At 40.4% G+C, this 22309-nt stretch overlaps 1 protein-coding gene across 2 annotated transcripts in view; it reads right to left on the minus strand.

Annotated features, from left to right (window-relative positions):
• Positions 1 to 2098: 2098 nt before the first annotated feature.
• NCF4 (neutrophil cytosolic factor 4) overlaps positions 2099 to 22309 on the minus strand; it is a 52804-nt gene continuing 32593 nt past the window's right edge. For both annotated transcript variants that reach the window (XM_073574359.1, XM_073574360.1), the window contains exons 6-11: positions 21257 to 21384; positions 20379 to 20427; positions 14180 to 14278; positions 8091 to 8221; positions 7939 to 8004; positions 2099 to 3728 (exon numbers count right to left, since the gene is read on the minus strand). In XM_073574359.1, coding sequence (XP_073430460.1) covers positions 3533 to 3728; positions 7939 to 8004; positions 8091 to 8221; positions 14180 to 14278; positions 20379 to 20427; positions 21257 to 21384 — 669 coding nt within the window. In that variant the 3' untranslated portion in view covers positions 2099 to 3532. The remainder of the gene's footprint in view (positions 3729 to 7938; positions 8005 to 8090; positions 8222 to 14179; positions 14279 to 20378; positions 20428 to 21256; positions 21385 to 22309) is intronic.

Below are 22309 nucleotides of genomic sequence, written 5' to 3' on the forward strand. Positions count from 1 at the left end.
ACATTTGTTCAACAGGTGGCAAGATCTCTCATGTAGTTTTGCGTTCACGTAAACGCCGATCCACCTGAATGGCTAATGACATAGAATCGTCAAGACCAGAGGGAACAGGAAATCCCACCATAGTATCTTTTACAGTTTCTGACAAACCCTTCCGAAAGAGGGCTGCCAAGGCACAATCATTCCAGGTAGTAAGGACTGCCCACTTTCGGAATTTTTGACAGTACAACTCTGCCGAATCCCGACCCTGGCTTAAAGCCAACAGGGTCTTTTCAGCCTGATCAATAGCATTAGGTTCATCATACAACAACCCCAAGGCTTGAAAAAATGCGTTCACATTATTCAGAATAGGATCATCAGGTTTCAAAGAAAACGCCCAATCCTGGGGATCGCCGCGCAGCAAAGAGATGACAATTTTAACCTGCTGCGCAGAGTTCCCCGATGAGTTAGGCTTCAAGGCAAAAAATAATTTACAATTATTCTTGAAATTCAAGAATTTAGACCGATCCCCAAAAAACACATCAGGAGTATGAATCTTTGGTTCAGCAGCATGTGAATGAGCAAGATAGGCGGAAATTCCCCACACTTCAGCAGCGAGCTGCTCCACACAATCAGACAATTGCTTCATCTCCATTGAGAGAAAAATTCCCCCTACGGCCTCAGAGATATAGAGGAAAAAATATGCACAAAAAAAAAATTCTGACACACTTTTTTTTTTTCTTTTCTTTTTTTTTTTTCCTTACAGTTCTCTCCTGCTATTGAGTACCCTAGGATCTGCGGTATGGCTGGTGATTCTGTTATGATGAGTCACCGAAGGAGGAAAAAACAAAATATCAGCTAAGTCCAGAAAAACCAGAGAGGTTGGCAGCTATCGGATTGCAGACCCCTAAACCTATCCACAACAACTAGCAGTAGCCGTGGGGGGTTCCTACGGTGCCCTAAACCCCTCGATCACAGCCGGAGAACTACATAGCCTAAAGACAGAAAGGGGAAAAACTAAACTGCCCCAGAGCAGACCCCAAAGCAATAGGCAGCCCCCAACATATAATGACGGTGAAGCAAGATGAAAACACTAACACAGATAGAAAGATAGGTTGAGCAAATGATGGGGCCCAAGCTAACTAAATAGAACAGGATAGGAAAGCCGCTGTCTGCCATCCGCAAAAACCCTATCCAAAATGTGCCAACCGACTGATAGGAAAAACAGGCCCTGAAGTCGCTAGGCTTCAAAAGACTATATCAGCACTCAGGTATATTCTGAAGACAGAGCAAAAGATCAACAGATCAGAGACAAAAATGGAGTTCAGCTCACCCCCGGCCGGGGATGGCAGAACTCCCAAAAAACAAGGCAAAACAAAAACAAAACTGAAGTGTACAAAGCAGAGCTGAAAAACTTAGCTTTGAGACGCAGGAATCAGACTGGTCTCCAAGAATCCAGCAGGATCACCAGCAAGGCAGAAGGGCATAGGCTGCCTTATATCCAGTCCTCAATTCCAGCCACCCAGTCATCATCTAGCTGCCCAGGTGTTTGGTAATCAGCCTCACTACCTTCCTTCACCAGAGGAGAGAGTTCATCAGACCTCAACGGTGAAGGGAAAAATGAACTCACAACAGAGGGCAATGAATAGTCGTTTTTCTTTAGCATCCTGGTATGTTTGGCCCCCATCCTGGTATGCATGGCCCCATCAGAAAACATTGAAAAAAACAAACCATTACACTTACCTTCTCAGCGCTCCCTCGAAGCATCTTGTTCTGCTGCCAGCCATTGCTTTTTACTTGTAAGCAGCGCATGGCAGGGACGTCATGCGCTGCTCACAAGCAGAGCACAGCTGCCAGAATACTCACAGGGACTGTTCATAGCAGAGAGGAGTGATTATTCATGGCTCTGCAGCTGCCGGCGGATACGTGTGCCGTCTTATTGTCTGGTGCGTCTTACAGTCCGAAAAATATGGTACATATACTTGCACATGGCTAAAAGAAATACACATACAGTAGATGCCATGAAAAGGAATTATATATAGTATGTAGTTTGAGGAATCATCATGTATCACATATGTAAATAAAGGACAAACTCTACATTAAAAACACGTATATCATGATCCTTCATTAATTACCAATTTATTTTCTGGAGTAAGGCCACTGTAATGTATTTTTATCTAACAGATATCATTCTGAAACAAAAATTCAGTGTTAATTGAATAGATTTAACATGAATTTAACCCAGTGACTATGTATTTGTGAATAGTTCCCATAGAAGACACTTTTATTATATTGTCCATGTTCATATTTGGCAGGTATTCTTCACCTCTTAGGCTTCAATTCATCATATGAGGTTTTTTTGTCTTCAAAAAATACCAGATGTTTTTGTTTCAAATTGTTCAAAATAATGCATGTTGTTAATGAACTTTGCACAGATTAAAAAATTCTCAATTTTTGTTTTTGGCCTGTTTTGCACCTTCTTACAGCAAAAAGTCAAATATTCTGCTAAACTGTTTGAAAATTTGCACACAAAAAAAAACTCAGTTGTATATGAAAATCACTCTAGGGAGAACACTGGAATACACTTGCTCAAAAATGTTATGACATTTAAAAAAATTGCAATATATGAAAAAGCTAAAAGAACACCTGAAAATGTCAAAACAGTGATCATAATGGCAAACATAAAAGTAAAAAAAACAACATGGGCAGAACACATAAAATGGATTTTAAAAAAATTCAGAAATTCAAAGAAGAATAAGTCTCAAATGAACAACACATGACAAATACTAAAAACTAGACAAAAAAAGTCCAAAATGCAGTAATAAATTGGGTCCTGTATCTTTTATAGGAGAAGAATGAAAAAGTTGACTTGTATTTTTCAGATATTTGTTCCCACAAAATGTATCAGTAAATAATATTAAATATAATAAAATTCTTAAAGTAAAGGATTGTCCTACTAAAAGGAACAAAAAGTTAATTGTAAAATGGAATGTCCCTTTAAGTGCTTTATTGTTCTGTTCAAGCGCAAAAAAACAAAGCTTCTACTTTATTAATGATGTCAGAGTAGAACCCCAAGAGCCCATTGTTATCAATACTGTAATGGGCAGGGTTCACTTTGTCTTACCTCATTATACAGAACCAGGAGTATTGGATCAGATTTTTTGTTTTATAGGGAACCTGTGAAATTGATTGTACATGTGGCCATCACAGAATAGAACATGAGGCGCTCAGTAGATTGATATATAATTTTGGGAGGAAAGGATTCATTATATTTAGCAATTTTTTGATGAAATCTTTTTCTATAGTCAGAGGTCCAGTGGGTAGTCTTACTCCATGATTGACAGTCAATCACTGCCGTCTTACTGGACTCCTAAACCCAGGAAGAGCAGGGAATAAATAATCTGAATTCTTTGGATGAGATGATATGAAACTTCCCACTGATTAACTTTTCGATCTCAGTGTAATTTTCTGTTACAACACTTCTCTGGCCTAAATTTGAGTAGAATTATTTTTGACCCTCTCATGCTCCTGACGTCTCCAGCAGCTGATTTCCCTCTCATTCCATTTTTCTGTAAACGTCCAGGTCATCCATGCATGTGATATGTAATTCCCAGGGGAAGAAGTTCTTCAGTTGTGCTTTTCTCTTTCCCTTTGTCACAAGAAGTTCCATGTCACTGTTGTCCATAAGGCGAATCAGGTCACCGTCTGGGTCCTTCATATTCAGAGCCAGGTCAAGGCCAGGGAACTCGTTTCTGGATTAGGCAGCAAGAAAGTAATATGTAAATAAATTTACAAGTTTCAAAATTATATAGGGAGAGGAAAATGTTTTCGCCAGTCTTGATGATGAGGTGTGATGAAGTGAGACGTGCCTGATTCATTAAGATGCATACGCCTCTTAATGAGTCAGGTGCATCTGAAAAGTGGAATGGGTCTTGCCATAAATCCAACTCCAGTCACTGATTGGAATAAGATTTCTGGTCTAAGGTACTCCACAGATAAAAGTTGCGCAAACATTTTGAGACTTTTCAAACTAATTTATGCCAGAATTCTGCAGAAATTGATTTGATTACTCGGTTTTGAGATCTCTGAAATGTCAGAATCACAGATCTCCTTTCATTGACTTAAACCCCTTTTTAAGAGTTTTCACCACTCACTCTAGCTTGAAGTGATACAAAGTTTATTCGTCAAAGCAAACAAAGAAAATTGGTTGTGAAAATGCAACACAATTTAACAGACATTTCGACCCCACCTGGGTCTTTATCACCATGTTGTTGATGGTAGGGAATAAGGGAAAGCACTTTTGTAGCATATATAGGCAGGAGAGCGCTATAAAGAGACCAGCCATTACCTTAATCCCTACCATCAATGATATAGTGATAAAGACATACATGGGATCAAAACGTCCGTCAAATTGTGTCACATTTTCACAACCAATTTTCTTTGTTTGCTTTGAAAAATAAACTTTGCATCACTTCAACCTGGAGTGTGCGGTGAAATCTCTCTTGACCTGTCAGGAAAGAGTCTCGGAAGCATCATACACATTAAACTGTCGCTCTATACTACGAATATTTGCAGTTTCCATGAATTTAGTCTAATGTGTATGAGGGCCTTAAAATGTGTATTAATATACATTACTATATACAAGAGTAAAGACAAGTATTGCAATAAAAACATATTGAACAGGCTGATATCAATTAATAAACAATGTGTCAAAAAGCGTAAGCAGCAAACAAAGAGCACCTCTACCATAATGATATATCGTACATAGTATATAGTACATGAAGGTGAAAATAAAGTAGGAATAAATAAATGCAGATCAGAAAATGCCAACATTAAAATACATACAGTTAGAAAGTTTTGCCACACGTTTCGCCACAAACAAGTGGCTTCCTCAGGGGTCTTTACTTGTCTTTAATATCATGGGCTGCATCAATGCACTCTATTATTGCTATGGGATCAGAGAGTGTGCAATGCAATTTGTGACCATATGTTGTATATTAATTGTGGCAGTGCTTCAGGTTGATTGACCGTAAAACGGCTATGTCTAATGTCTCTTAGATATATCTGTGGGCACCTTTTTGCATGGTTTTAGTCTTTTTTATCTGTGTCTTATGAATCGTTGTATAAAATCTGAATATTAAATGAAATTCCATTCCCACTTTATTTTAATCCTTGAAGTTGCTATTAACAGCACAATTAGGGCAGACATTACATTTGTAAGTACATAATGAAACATCATAGTGACCCAGTTATGTAGATAGCACGCCTGGTCCCCCATGCAGTACTCCAAAGTGACCCATCTACACAACTGGGTCAGTACGATGTGGCTCCTGAACTAATTATTTATAGCTCTGCCATCCTTGTCTATGGGGCAACCCTCTGTGGGTTTTCTGCCTTCCCCACAATGCAGAACAGCTGCACTAAAAATAGGCTGAACTAGATGGACATAAGGTCTTCCTTCAGCCTTCAAAACTATGTTACTATGAATGTAATAGGATCATTTGTTTGGACATTTCTCATTATGGGGCTTCTGCAATAAAATCATTACTTTGGACATAAGTACCTTTATCTCAACATTTCCCTGTTTTAAAGGGAATCTGTCACTTGTTTTTTTTGATGCCACATCTGAGAACAACATATGAAGGGGTAGCGATTCTGATTCCAGTGATGTTTCACTTACTGGGCTACTTGCTACAGTTCTGAGAAAATCACAGTTTTCTCTGCTGCACATCTAGCAGTGCTCTGAATGCTGATCTCTGTATAACCCTGCCCACACCTCTGATTGGTTTCTTTCTGTGTATACTTTGCATAGACAGAAAGTTTCCAATCAGTGGTGGGGGCGTGGTTATACAGAGATCATGAGTATGAAGGACTACATGGCTGCAGGTTTACTAGCCCTTTAGGCTTGTTTCACACTTATGTTTTTTGTGTCAGTAGTCATCCGCCAAAAAGGCGGAGAACGGATCCGTAGCCGTGGAAACACCAACGGGAGCCACCGGACCGTTGGTGCGCCGGGATCCGCCAAAGAGGGAAAGTTAAAGGGACCGCGCTGAAATAAAAATACCACCGATGTCGCGGGAAGAGGCCGGGCTATCGCGGGAATATCCGCGAAGAAGAGGGCGGGCTATCGCGGGAAGAGGTCGGGCTATCGCGGGAATGTCCGCGAAGAAGAGGGCGGGCTATCGCGGGAAGAGGTCGGGCTACCGCGGGAATGTCAGCAGCAAATGGTCATGATGAAGATGTCGGGTGGCCGCAATGTCGTTTGGGATATCGGAAGTCACGCGGTGAGGCGAGAGAGAGAATTTTGTCCAGCAGCCACATTGGATTTAGGGTTAAATCTGTAGTGAAAGGCAAAAATGCGGATACCGGCACCAAAAAAACGATGCACTGCCCGTCCTGTGATGTCAGCGGGCGCCAAAATTTTGGCGGATCCGCAGAAATACGGATGGGACGGACAACCATCAGTCAAAATCTGCCGATAATGCAAGTCAATGGGGAAAAAAACGGATCCGCCAAGAAAAATGGCGGATCCGTTTTTTTTTGCAAAACGGCGGATTTTGACTGATGGTGAAAAACTGATGTGTGAAACAGGCCTTATCGATAATCTCCTGCTGATAAAACTGTAATTTTTTTTATTAAAAACTACAGCAAGCAGCCGAGTAAGTGACACATCACTGGAATCAGGGTATCTGTCTCTACATCATGCTGTTCTTAGATTTGGTGGTAAAAACCTGGTGACAGATTCCCTTTACCCATAAGAAATTGTACCTACTGTTTTGATATTGCAAGCATTATTCATAAAACTAATAACTATATAACCAATCAATTGTTAAATCAAAATCTTGCCACTGCCCCCCACTTTTAAATCTGCTTTAATCCTCTCCATCGTGATTTATGTTTTTATTGATGCCTTTTTAATAATAAAGTAATTTTGTTGATCAATTGAAAAATTATTTTTGTCTTTTTTTAATACAATATTTTTGGTTTATTATATTTGTTTTTAGACCCTTAAACTGCTCAATAATATATATTAACTTCTGGAAAATCCTTGGATTTAAAAAAAAACCTTTCAAATATCAGCAGTTGAAGGAGCATTGATTTGATATGAATGGTGTCAATACACAAAATGAAAATGATATATTTATTAAACCGCTTGAGGGATTGTTAATAAACCTGCTTCTGAAATACTCCTGGTGTCACGGCAAAATATTCTGTAAATGGCGAGGTTTGTCTGCACGATTTAAATCATATAAAAAAAAATTGGCTTTATATTCTCGAACAGTTATAGATTTTCTTCTATGCTAAAAATATCAACAGTGCATACTGAAGTCAAAAAGAAAAAGTAAAAGGGAAATCGGCTCACCAAGTGTGTAAAAATTGTTATCTCAATGACAGACTCCAGTCCGACTTCTGGAGACAACAATGAGGAAAAAAAAATCCATCAACTGCAATAATAGAGAAAAATTACGGTATATTAAAGCATGACTTTTAATAGCGACAATTAAACATTTAAGAACAAATGAACACGTGCAATCCAAAAATAAAAATAAGTTTGGAGGAAGTGAGGGGAAACAGGGGCACAGATCTACCTGTGCCCCTGTTTCCCCACACTTCCCTCCCCACTTATTTGTTCTTTCGCACTGCACATGTTCTTTTGCTCTTACATTTTTAATTGTCGCTATTAAAAGTCAAGTTTTAATATAATTTTTTTCTATCATCGCAGGATGCCAGATATTTTCTTCCTTAGTTCATACTGAAGCCTTTGTGAGTAATGCTGCTTCTTTCAACCAAGGGAAATGCTCCTTGCCAGTAATAATGTACATATTGAATAAACCGGCCAATTAAAGCGTACAATAAACTCGATTTCACCAATCTTTCATATAACAACAGATCAACTGATTGGATTCACTACAGAGTTTATTAACTGATCTTAAGTTTTATATTCAGAAAGTAGGTATTTACCTTATTAACTGTAGCAGTTCATTGTATGACGGCCGTTTCTTTACATCCTCTTCCAAGGGGATATCTCTGCAACACAGAAGATTGTACACAGCTGTGTGCTGCATTGTTATAATGGGACCGGTGACAGCAATAGCGCCCCCTACCAAAAATACCTGATCGAGCACACATCATAATCATGGAAATAGCAACGTAGCCAGCTGGTAGGAAACTTTTCCTCTGGAAGATCCTTGATGATTCTGACGAAGGACAATGGGAAAATCCCTACTCCATCTGCAGTAGATCCCTGATAGCCAAAGTAAGACAACCACCTTGGGTTATAATACAAAATATACAGGGTGGGCCATTTAAATGGATACACCAGGGTGGGCCATTTATAAAGTTGGATCCAAAATGGCCGACTTCAAAATGGCCGCCATAGTCACCACCCATCTTGAAAAGTTTTTCCCCTCCCATATACTAATGTGCCACAAAGAGGAAGTTGATATCACCAACCATTCCCATTTTATTTAGGTGTATCCATATAAATGGCCCACCCTGTACAATATTACTGCTGATTATTTTATTAGCATGTCAAATGTCAGATGCATAGGTAATATGTGGTCAAATAACATTGTCCTATGAACAGTTACTTAAGAGGGGATAAGTCAGCAACTTTGACCCTACAAAACTAACGAAAGTGCTTAAACATACTTTTGTTTTACTTTAGTAGCAGCATAAACAAAGGAATTATCAGGAATCTGATCCATATGTGGTGGTGTTTAATCCCTTCCTTACCGATGACGGAATAGTACGTCATTGGTAAGGATCCCCCGCTTTGAGGTGGGCTCCGGCGGTGAGTCCACCTCAAAGCTGCGACATGTCATCTGTTATGAACAGCTGACATGTGCCCGCAATAGGCGCGAGCAGAATCGCAATCCGCCTGTGCCTATTAACTAGTTAAATCCCGCTGTCAAATCTGACAGCAGGCATTTAAATAGCACTTTCTGCCGCCGGGCCGGAAATGACCTCATCACCGACCCCTGTCATGTGATCGGGGGTCGGCGATGTGTTGCCTGGACAACCACAGGTCTCATAGAGACCTCTATGGTTGTTCCAGGCAGATGGCTTTGAGCGACGCCCAGTGGTCGGCGCTCAAAGCACAGCAGTAAATCTGCTACATATGGGCGATCTGCTCATCACCCATATGTAGCAGAGCCGATCAGGTTGTGCATGCTTCTAGCCTCCTACGGAGACTATTAAAGCATGCCAAAAGTTAAAAAAATGTTTAAAAATAAAAAAAAATAAAAAACCTAAAAGTGCAAATCACCCCCCTTTTGCCCCAATCAAAATAAAACAATAAAAAAATCCCACATACACATATTAGGTATCGCCGCGTTCAGAATCGCCTGATCTATCAATAAAAAAAGCATTAACCTGATCGCTAAATGGCGTAGCAAGAAAAAAATTCAAAACATCAGAATTACGTTTTTTTGGTCACCGTGACATTGTATTAAAATGCAATAACGGGCGATCAAAAGAACGTATTTGCACAAAAATGTTGTCATTAAAAACGTCAGCCCGGCATGCAAAAAATAAGCCCTCACCTTACTCCAGATCACGAAAAATGGAGACACTATGGGTCTCAGAAAATTGCGCAATTTTTTTTTAAAGCAAATTTTGGAATTTTTTTGACCACTTAGATAAAAGAGAGCCTAGACATGTTTGGTGTCTAACTCGTAATGACCTGGAGAATCATAATGGCAGGTTAGATTTAGCATCTAGTGAACCTAGCAAAGAAGCAAAGCAAAAAACAAGTGTGGGATTGCCCTTTTTTTCCCGTTTTCAAGTACATGACACGGTAAAAACAATGGTGTTGTTTGAAAGTACAACTCGTCCCACAAAAAATAAGCCCTCACATGGCCATATTGACAGAAAAATAAAAAAGTTATGGCTCTGGAAAGAAGGGGAGCGAAAAACGAAAATGAAAAAATCGAAAAAAGCTCCAGTAGTGAAGGGGTTAACACCTTAGACGCCTTGGCCAATAGTAATCAAGGCATCAAGGTGGTTAGACAATGGAGGGCACCAGTCTGTCACTTTATGGCTCATCTCTCCTGCAAAATAATCACAGGGTACAATAGTAGCCACAGAAGCTGGGGACCCTATAACGGGCTCTAGGCTTGCCATCTTGTAGTCCCTAAATGGGTTGTTCGGTCACCTAATACTTTCAACAAATTTGCATAAATCAGAAGATAAAGCAAATATAAGAAACTTTGTAATAGACTATATGTAAAGAGTCCCCATCCTGTGGCTACGGAGCCACATGTATGGCTTGGGACTGTTTGCTAGACCTGGTGCTAATGCACATAGTTAGCGAACAAGCAATTAAAAGACAGGTTTCCAGATGGTGACTTTTGAGAGTAGCCCCACACAAAAGAGCAGACCTGATTGCACATATGCAGTGGGGGTAATAAGTATTTGATCCCTTGCTGATTTTGTAAGTTTGCCCACTGTCAAGCCATGAACAGTCTATAATGTTAAGGGTAGGCTGATTGTAACATTCCATCAAAGTCTGCATTTCAAAACGTCACTACTTTCCTTCCGAGCCCCGATGTGTGCCCATACAGTAGTTTTCTCCCACATATGGGGTATCAGCATGCTCCGACAAATTGGACAACAACTTTTGGGGTCCAATTTCTCCTATTACCCTTGGGAAAATAAAAAAATTGGGGACTAAAAGATCATGTTTGTGGAAAAAATATGATTTTTTTATTTTCATGCCCGGGCGTTATAAACTTCTGTGAAGCACTTGGGGGTTCAAAGTGCTCACCACACATCTAGATAAGTTCCTTGGGGGGGTCTAGTTTCCAAAATGGAGTCACTTGTGGGGTTTTCCACTGTTTAGGCACATCAGGAGCTCTCCAAACGCGACATGGCGCCCGATCTCAATTCCAGCCAATTTTGCGTCAAACGGCGCTCCTTCCCTTCCGAGCTCTGCCATGCTCCCAAACAGTGGTTTACCCCCACATATGGGGTACTAGCATACTCAGGACAAATTGCACAATAACGTTTGGGGTCCCGTTTCCCTTGGGAAAATAAAAATTGGGCGTGAAAAGATCATTTTTGTGGAAAAAATATGATTTTTTTATTTTACGGCTGTATGTTATAAACTTATGTGAAGCCCATGGGGGTTCAAAGTTCTCACCACACATCTAGATGAGTTCCTTGAGGGGTCTAGTTTCCAAAATGGTGTAATTTGTGGGTGGTTTCCACTGTTTAGGCACATCAAAGGCTCTCCAAATGTGATATGGCGTCAAGCTAATTCTGCATTGAAAAAGTCAAATGGCGCTCATTCCCTTCCGAGCTCTGCCATGCACCCAAACAGTGATTTACCCCCACATATGGGGTATCGGCATACTCAGGACAAATTGCACAATAGCATTTGGGGTCCTGTTTCCCTTGAGAAAATAACAGTTGGGAGTGAAAAGATCATTTTTGTGGAAAAAATATGATTTTTTTAATTGTACGGCTGTACGTTATAAACTTCTGTGAAGCCCTTGGGGGTTCAAAGTTCTCACCACATACCTAGATAAGTTCCTTTGGGGGTCTAATTTCCAAAATGGGGTCACTTGTGTGGGGTTTCCACTGTTTAGGCACATCAGGGGCTCTCCAAACGCGACATGGCATCCGATCTCAATTTCAGCCAATTTTGCGTTGAAAAAGTCAAACGGCGCTCCTTCCCTTCCGAGCTCTGCCATGCGTCCAAACAGTGGTCCCCCCCCACATATTAGGTTTCAGCGTACTCAGGACAAATTGCACAATAACTTTTGCAGTCCAATTTCTCCTGTTACCCTTGGTAAAATAAAAAAAATTGGACCTGAAGTAATTTTTTTGTGAACAAAATTTAAATGTTCATTTTTTAAAAAAACATTCAAAAAATTCCTGCAAAGCAGGTGAAGGGTTAATAAATTTCTTGAACATGGTTTGGAGTACCGTCAGGGGTGCAGTTTTTAGAATGGTGTCACTTTTGAGTATTTTATAACATTTAAACCCCTCAAAGTGACTTCAAATGTAATGTGGTCCCTAAAAAATTGGTGTTGTAAAAATGAGAAATCACTGGTCAACTTTTAACTCTTATAACTTCCAAACAACAAAAAAAATTTTGGTTCCAAAATTGTGCTGATGCAAAGTAAAAATGTGGGAAATGTTACTTATTAAGTATTTTGTGTGCCATATCTCTATGATTTAAGGGCATGAAAATTCAAAGTTGGAAAATTGCTAAATTTTCAAAATTTTCGCCAAATTTCCGGTTTTTTTTTTCACAAATAATCGCAAGTTATATGAATGAAATTTTACCACTAACATTAAGTACAATATGTCACAAGAAAACATTGTCAGCATCACCAGGATCCATGGAAGCATTCCATCATTATTACTTCATAAAGGGACAGTGGTCAGAATTGTAAAAATTGGTCAGTCATTAACATGCAAACCACCCTTGGGGGTAAAGGGGTTAATGCATCAAATATATGTGTGAACTCCCTTCCTCAGTTGCTGGGACCTGAAAAATAATAAAGCAATGGCATTTTCAAATTATTGTCATAGGCAAGATTGAAAAAAAAAAAAAGCGAAAAAATTGAAATAAAAGCCAAATAGGGAAGTTGTTAAGTGAGAAAACTGCACAATCACTTTTAGACAGCACTTTCTGGTTTAAGGGTTCTCCTGGGGGAGAAAGAAAATTAATAAATAAAAAAAAATTATACATTTTAAAAATACTTTTAATTACAATAGCTATTTTATTACTTGTCTTTAGGAATGAGCGGACACGTGGAAGTTCGAGTTTGGCCAAAGTAGAGAAAAAAATTTGGTTCAGGTACCAGAACTTGACCGCGAGCCCGAACCTCATATAAGTCAATGGGTACCCGAACTTTGGTGCAGTAAAATGGCTGTAAAATGGTCGCAGTAAGGGCTAAGGGGCTGCAAAAGGAAGCAAAATGGGGGTAAGAGCAGGACAATTTCCCTGCAAACAAATGTGGATAGGAAAATGACTTAAAATAATACAGAATAAAAAATAATCTTGAACAAGGAGGCAGAGGACCAAGTGAAGTGGAGCAGTGTACTGCATATGTATTTTACTGTACTTGTAAACAAATAAATGAGAAAAATGATGTGGGGTCCCCCCTATTTTTATAACTAGCCAAGGGAAAGCAGACAGCTATGAGCTGGTCTCATTATGCTGTGAAGGGGCCAATATCAATGGATGTTCTAGGCTTATTAATATCAGCTTACAGCTGTCTCCTTTGTCTTTGCTGGTTATAAAAAATGGGGGAACTCTAAAAAAAATAAGGTGGGGTTCCCCTATTTTTAGCAACCATACAGCTGCTGGCTGATATTAATAGGCTGGGAAGGGGCATGGATATTGGCCACTTTCCAGCCTAGTAAGATCAGCCCTCAGCCACCCCAGTAATGACACATCCAATAGATGCACAAATTCTGGCTCTTAGCGTCGGTTCTTCCCAACTATCCTGGAGCTGTGACAATCGGGGTAATGGTTTTGGGGTTTTACTCATTTTTTACCAAAACAAATAATGCACAGGGGTCCACTGCAATCCAAATGGAGGTCAAACAGCAATCCCTGTTTTCTTTATCCAGCCTATGGAGTGCTGTTCAGAGAACTAAGCTCCATACACTGGAGCAGCAGCCACTGCCGGGTCTGAGCTGAGAACTGAGGTGACATCAGTAAGATTACCTCAGTTCACAGGGGCCGGTTCTCAACAGGGAAGAGGGCATTGCTGTGGATTAAGGCACTAAGGCTGTGAACTAAGTTTACCAGAGAACACAGGCCCCAGGGGTTCCAATAACCTTAAAGTCTCCCTTAAAGGCTTCCTTAAGGTTTCTGGGCCTCACAGCTGCCGGGAGACCCAGTGGCTGTGAACTCTGATAACCTAAAGGTTTGAACTGACCTGATGTTAGTTAGGTTACCTCAGTACTGGGAACTGCCTTGGAGTGGCACCTGACGGCTACCTGCAGCCAAGCTTGACTCCACCATTAGGAGCTCCAGTGAACACCTGGTAGTCATTAAACTATGTCCACAACCAAAACCAGGAAAGGAACAATCAGAGGAAAAGTATAATAGAAACACGTCACCACTTCTGTATTTATCACCCACTCCTGGTTTTGGCTTACAAATACTGATGTAAAATACTGACCAAACACTAAGTATGTGAATGTGGACTTATACTCAGTCAACTTGTCCTTTTCTTACCTCCAACCAGTTTTTGTTGACTCGGCTCAAAAGATATATGAGATCTCCACACTTAAAGTTAAGTTCTTGGTCAGCATTCCCTTTAAAGTCAAACAAAGCCTAAGAAAAGAAATTAAAAACAATTATGTAAATAGATTGAAGATAGATAAATCAATAATAGATATGTGAATGATAAATAGATATGAGATAAATAGATTAACTCCTCTCAGCACATAACATGCTGGAGCATACTTCTGGGTTCATATCACTGAGGCTAACATCCTCAATGTCACATATCTTCCCTCCAGTATTTTACCAGTGACTGTCATGGCACTGCTACAGGATATCCCAGGGCTAGAGGCTCCTTCCCAATCCTTAAAACTATGGGCAATGGGCATCCTAGCTATCGCTGCTCCCCGATTTACTTCTGATGGTGAAGACACTGGGGCCACGTGCCTTGCTGAGCTCCTAAATCTGCCCCTATCTGCCCCCTCCCCTATCCAGGGAAGTGGGGAATTGTAGGATATAACAATACACTAACCAGACTAACAAGGGAAGACGTACAGTGATAAATGATAATACCAATCATACAAATATGAACTTACAAATAACAGAGTGGAACATTGGGAATTAAAGGAAGGAAAAAACAAATAGGGGAGGATGAGGATATGCACACAGACAAATTACCAAGCAACAGCATTTTGAACAACACTCCAAACTCCTCCTCAAATGACCAATACCTCCAACTCCAGAACCAGGCAGTATGAAACTACACTGGCAGTTCCTGATTGCCAGAGATGAGTATGAATAACAGAGTGGAGTGGCCAACACTAAACAGCTGAGAGCATCAAAGCAGGAAATCTCCAGGAGCTCTCAATTGAACAGATTAACCCCTGCACTGCTAGCTGAATCCTGCACAGTTTAATATGATGGTGTAGTGCTTCTACTTAGTGCAGGAGTATGTGAAATCAGACACCACTGTCTTTTGGATGCGCTCTGTCACAGTAAACCCATGACAGTGACCTTCTCACCATAAATAGAAGATAGATAAATAGATAGATAGATAGATAGATAGATACTGTAGATAGACAGTTAAAAGATAGATAAATAGATAGTTAGATCTAAGAAAGGGGATGCTTTAGAATGGAAGCTGTCTAGGTTTATATAAAAAAAATTGTGATTAGATCATTAAGTTAAAATTTATATTAAAAACCATCTTCAATTAATGAGCTAATTTCAGAAAGTGTAAGATGTCGTGAACTGGCTCGTACGCCTCATTATGGAGAGGTTTAGCTTTCACTGCATTGCAGTTTTCCTGTACTCTTAGCTTCTCTCGGTATATAACCCGTGGTGAAGTCTTATTGAAGCATTAACCCAATGTCTTTGCTTCAACTGTGCACTGGGTAAAATGCAGTGAAGCAAAAGTACACATACATTTATCAGAGAGAAAAAGATCAGTATATGTAGATATATGGAGCAAGAAGGTGACAGGACCTGCTGTGGACCAGAACTGGAACAGGTAGTACATTAGGAGCATTGACCTTCTCTGTATTTACAAGAGCATGTACTGGGTCTTACACAGGGTCAGTTTTGGGGTTATGTTACCCAAATAATCATACAGCATACGGCACTATTCATTATAGGAGGAGGCACCATGCTTGGACAGAGTACTTCTATCTTTACTGAAGTGGCACTAATGACCAGGATGGCCATGTAACCAAAAGCTTGCAGCCCTGACCCCATGGTTGTTACTTAAATTGATGAAAAGGCAGCTGCACAGGATTACCTATTTTATGGATTGACTGGTATAATATGAGGGCCTAGATCAGTGTTTCTCAACTCCAGGCCTCAAGACCCACCAACAGGTCAAGTTTTCAGGATTTCCTTAGTATTGCACAGGTGATAATTTCATCACCTGCTCAAGCATTAACAGCATCACCTGTGCAATACTAAGGAAATCCTGAAAACATAACCTGTTGATGGGTCTTGACTGAGGACTGGTGTTGAGAAACACTGACCTAGATGAAGGCCAGCGCTGGCACCAGAATGGAAGTTCCAGCCAAAAGTGACACAGCTTAGGCCTCTTTCACACTTCCATTTTTACTTGTCAGTTAAAAACCGCCAAACTGGCGGAAAGCGGATCCGTTTGTAACTGATGCAAACGGATGCCACCGGACCTTTTTTTTTTTTTTACGGATCCGTTGAATGCCGAATTTTAAAGGAACCACAGTCCGGGAAGGGGAGAGAGAGAGAGAAAATCTGCAAAAAAACGGATCCAACGGATGGCCATCCGTCAAGATCCGCCGGTAATGCAACTCAATGGGGAAAAAAACGGATCCGCCAAAAAAAATGGCGGATCCGTTTTTTTTCAAAAACTGGCGGATTTTGACCGATGGACAAAAACGGAAGTGTGAAAGAGGCCTTAGCGGTAGCATGCCTGCAGCAGTTTGGGCAGCACCGTTCCTGCACACCCATCCTGTTTATTATAAACTTGGATGTCAGGTGTTCTCTTTTTGTGTGTTTTTTTTTAATAAAATCAGCTTTGATTGTCCTGGTGATGGCAGATGTAAATGGGTGTGCTTGGATTTTATGTCAAAATTGGTGGTTTAAAGCATATGGGCCTCCCTGATTCTAATGGTACTTTGGGTGGTCTGGTTGTTTTTTGAAGGTTTCCTGCAAGTTAGCATTTTAGGTAGCATCCGTCATTGGCTCTTGTACCACCCAAGCTAGTGGTAATGGTTCAAGGGTAAATAATATGCAATATCTCTAGCTCCACTGATGTTCACTAAAAAATGTGTTATTTTTGTATTTTTCAGGTGGTGGAATTTACATTTTTTGTATAGGAATAATTAACAGGAATAATGTTCTCTGATAAATGGCTGCTATGGCAAGTTTGTTTCGACTAACGCTCTCTGTATTTATGTATGGGGTGTACTGGGACCGTGTGATGCTCCACTCCCTTTCCTCATGTTGATATTGTACTGTGTGTATAATTGTATGTATAATGTTTCTGATGCTGCTTTGTATATATATATATATATATTTATATGTTGTGTAGATAGGGAAAGTATAGTACCTCAAGGTGGACACTAGATGGGGGTACAATAGTGTACATAATTTACATAGGAGGAGCCAACCATGGATAAGATAGAGGGTTTTCCTTTTCATAGACTGTAGGGCTACAGAGCCCAGACAGGGAGGTTATCTCCGTAATGTTGGGAAGTGGGAAGCCCAGCCATCCAAGGCCCTTGGGCCAGAAGTGCAGCAGTAGTGACACGCAGGTCGCTCTAAGAGGTGGTAGCTTACTACATGCTCAGATGCCCTCATATCTGGGGCGAAACAGACAAGGGAACTCTGAACGTAGTGAAGCTGAACAGGGAGGATGCTGCAGTACCGGTCGAGATGGTACGACTTGGGTACAAACTGAAGGACATAGGGAAGAGCACAAAGAAAGTGAAGGACGTGGACTTTGCAGAACTCTGTGTTGATGCTGTAACTGATGGGGACGTGCTGGGTGTCACGATATGTCTGGCACTGCGTGATGCGACCCGATGATCGGGCGGTCACAAAACAACAAGACAGACAAGGGAACACCGGGGAAACAATTACAACGGTGGGCCCTATAATAGGAAACGGGGAAGTGGACACCTCCTGCACTCTCCTAAGGAAGGGCTCTGAACTCTCCTCACGTTCCCTATACAGGTTCTTTCAACCTGTCGCCGACCAGGATACCTCAGTCCCTCACTTGCCCTGCACCTATCCCTTACTAGGGAACCGGCAAGTGCGGACGCTAGTCCTCACCGCTGGACTAATAAAACACCAGGGAAAATGACAGACAAGGAAAAACAAACAACACTTAGCTTGCTCTACAGTCATGCACAGGACCGCAGAGTAAGGCACCCAGGCACAGCTTGCAGCAGAAACACCAAGGCTCCAGATAAGCTGCAACAGCACTGCTCCAGATAGCTCCTCTCTTCAGAAAGGTTCGATAGTGAATGACCAGTGTTACCAACAGGGAGCTGCAGCAGCTGATGACCTTTATAGGAAGGAGGGGGAAGGTCATCATCTGAGACTAATTAAACATGCAGTAACACCAGCGGCCACCGGGGGCAAAAACCCATATTAACCCATATTGAGCAGAATTGATGTCAGCCTATTGGTTTGAGCCTCCATAATAGTCACTGTATTTCAAGCAGCCCCTCTGGAAATGTAATTGCGCACACCTGATCTATATCATCTATCCTGTGGATAGAGGATACCTTTTTTCACCAGACAACCCCTTCAATTCCTGGGAAGCACCTGTATTAAAAAACATTTGTAAATGCTGCTTTTAAAACTTTCAGAGTAAATTCCTTAAGGTATTAGGTTTTCCAAAATATTCCTACCCAAGCTGTCAAATGGTAAGTGCCAGTAAGGGTTAAAGCTCATTTAGACAGGCCAATTTTGACCCGTTACCAAACACGGATCGGCATGATCAGCGCTCTTTTTACTGTCTTGTTTACACTGGCCGATGAAAATTGATGGTAACTGAATTAATATGATCATTATGTCCCCATGCAGCATGATGTTATGGGCAGAACATCCCCAGTTCCTTGGGTCATCGCCGGCATTTTTAGACATGACAATTACCGGCTCATCTAAGCAGGCATTTAGTTTTCTTCCTGATGTATTTTTTAAATGTATATACTCAGCACAAAGAAATTATTTCAGTGCACTTAATGGTATTAAACATAAGGTTTAATATCATGTATCCATTCAGTATAACGTACTTTTATTTTACCAGGCACCAAGCGTAAGTATTTTGGGCATGTAATAACTAATTTTGACCTTTGTGAGTCATAATGATATGAAAAGCCCCGATTTTCCGTATAACTCCATCTCATTTACATAGACATCTAATCAGATCTTTCACTTATGTGAATACATAGATCACAGGGACAGAATTTTATCTGCCTATTAAGCGAGAAAGAGACATCCAGCTTTGAGTTCCGCGCTATAAATACATTAGTCTGCACATTATATTGAAGCACCACAATCCCCAGCACGATGCCAAGTATGTCTAGAGCGGCTCCTGGAGATTATGGTATGTAATTCTGTAAAACGTTATACCATTAAAACTGGTTTGTTGAAAGACTATGGTAATCAACCTTATTGAATTTCTCCTATTAGAGAATGCAGCAGGGCACGTCAGGCGAAGGGATGGCCCTAGAGGTGAACGTCCCCCTTAGGTGCAGTGGTAATCTTAGACTTGTACCACAGAGTTGATTTCTTAATTTTATAAACTCTTTTCTCTATAATCCGGTCTTCACAGGGGACTTAAATTAAAGTTGCAAATTAAAAAGTGATAAAGATAAGAGATAAAAAGATAGGTATACGGAGATTCCCATGAATATGAAAGAGAGATCTGATCTGTTGCAAAAAGGTGAAGTATTTAAAGAGAATCTGTCACCAGGATTTTGCTATTCCTTCTGAGAGCAGCATAATATAGGAGCAGAGACCATGATTCCGGTGATGTATCACTTACTGGGCTGCTTGCTGTTATTTTGAAAAAAATCAGTTTTACCTACTACAGATCTACCAGTTATCTAAAGGCTGAGCTCTGTTTAACCCACCCACACCACTGATTGGCAGATTTTTGGGTATATGGGCTGAAAGCAGCCAATCAGTGGAGTGGGCGGGGTTATACAGAGCTCATTTGTATGCTTGATTACTTGGTAGCAACTTTACTAGTGATAATCTCCTGCTGATAAAAATAAGTTATTTTATCAAAACCTGCAGCCCAGTAACTGGAACATCGCTGGGATCGGGGTCATTGCCCCTACATTATGCTCATATCGAATTAGGTGATAAAAAACTGGTAACAGATTCCCTTTAAGTCAAAATTTTGTCTCACAGCCATGGAGTTTCTGTGCATGCCCAAACCAAAATTCTATTGCAGGTTTGCATAAACAATTTCAAGGATAATTTTTATGCCCAAAAGATCAACATACCGTTATCATATTGACAACAAAATCAGATGTGTGCTTTAGTTACAGACTAGATGTCTCGGCACTAAATCTTTGTATTTCAAAAATTTTTGCACAATTAAACAGAGAAATGCGCAATGCAGAATGACAGACACTAATAAGAATATAATTAATGATTAAGCCAAGCAAGATCAGCAAATTATAGATTATAAAATATTGATTATTCTCTTTCTCAATCCTTATAACAGTGTTACCTCTGCCCGTGGTCTCTCCATATCTGAACTGGTCTGAGAGTTCTTCTTACTGTCAGAAGGAAAAAAATACATATAGATTACTCTTGCTTCTGCCTTTTCACAACAATGCTGTTCTATTCTAGAATATAATACTAAGGGCTCATTCACAAGTACAATTCTCTCACGTCGAGAAAAACAGAACAAGTTTTTGATCAGAGTTTGATCAGTGTGGTTCAAGTGTCACCAAAGATTCTCCACCTTCTCCTTTCTGATAGTCCATGAAAATTGTTTCTTCTCAGACCTTTTTTCATGGACCATAGACTGGCTTTACCAATTCTGATTCATCTCTCAAATATAAATTTGACATGTCTCCATTATTTCCCGGGGGCCACTTGCTCCAAGGAAAAAAAAAACACGTGTGAACAGCCCCGTAGACTTTCATAGCTACCAGTGTTATCTGTGAAAAACATGGACAGCACTCGTACCAGAAAATTGGGCATTCCCTAACTCTAACACGTTCAGTTTCATATACTGTACTGCCTCAAAAAAAGTCATGCACATTTGAAGTAAATGAGCCAGCTTATAAATTGTTGGTCAGGAGCTCAAAAAACATCACGCTACATGGGCCAATATTGGACTTTTTCAGCTAAAGATGCAGTCAGTGTAGATGATTGGCCAAAAAAATAAACCAACATGCCCGATAAGTGGTTTGAACAACAATGTTCAGGCAAAAAAACTGTTGGTTCAATTCACCGATCAAGTTGATAATTGGTTCTGGTCGAAGTCGACCATTTCATTCATCTCTAATCTAATGCACATGGCTCCCTTCATTTTTCTCTTCCATAGCTATTGAAAAATACATGATGCTCTAAATATTCAGTTTACAAAGGAAGACATACATTCTCCGAGTCTGAGGGCGTAACCTGCGTAGGGCTCGAGGGATTCTTTCACTGTCATCTGTTGTTTGGTAGAAGAATAATCGAAGATCTTCATCTAACAGAATCCAGACAGGTGAGGTCAGAAGCGCCTGTAGATCAGAGATGGAAATGACAATGCCAGGAATTTTAATTGTGGAAGTATGAATATGCAATCAAACATTAATAACAAACCACTATATTGTTTAAAGAGGTGATGGGGTTTAGAAAAAAAGTCTCTTTTTTCTGTAAACACACTGCAGAATATGTTGGCGATATACAAGTAAGTATAAGTAGTAAAAAATAACATTTTCAATTATTAAAGAGAATCTGTCAGCTTGTTTTATCATGTAATCTAACAGCAGTATCATGTAGCAGCAGAGTGTCTGATTACAGCGATGTGTCACTTACTAGGCTGTTTCAATACAATCAGTGTTTTATGAGCAGTAGATTATCACTACAGGACAACTGACCTTGTGCCTCCTGGTACAACCCTCATAGCATTAATCTCACAGCAGTCATTGAAAAGGAGGGAAGTACAGCTGAGCTGACAACATTGTGAGAGTTCTGCAGCTGCAGACTTGTTTGTAATGAGATGAAGCTCAACTCTGCTGTACTGTCCTCCCAAGCCTGAACACCATGATATAAAAATGAAAAGGTTTTTTAACCACACTTATCTCTGCTCTACTCCCGACATTATGTAATCATACACAGCTCTGCAGTGATATCAGTTAGGAGATTAGACCGTCTGTAATTATGCCTCTCATTGGGGAGTCTGCTCCCCTTTACTAACACTCCTTCAGCTTTCACCTCAAGACAGCCAGTATGTGGGGAGGAATAGTACATTGGAACTGAGGGTTTTTTTAATTACAAACACATATGCAATTCTCCAGTTACAGTGCCGTCAGCTGTGCTGTATTACCTCTCAACACACAGACTGCAGTGAGATGAAGCTGAAGAAGTGTTAGTAATCTCTACTCACAGCACTTAATAATCACAGACAGCTCTGCAGCGAGACCAGTGAGGAGAGCAGACTGT

The sequence above is a fragment of the Dendrobates tinctorius genome, unplaced genomic scaffold (assembly GCF_039654945.1).
Source record: "Dendrobates tinctorius isolate UK_male_01 unplaced genomic scaffold, ASM3965494v1 ptg000038l, whole genome shotgun sequence".
Classification (NCBI taxonomy): domain Eukaryota; kingdom Metazoa; phylum Chordata; class Amphibia; order Anura; family Dendrobatidae; genus Dendrobates; species Dendrobates tinctorius.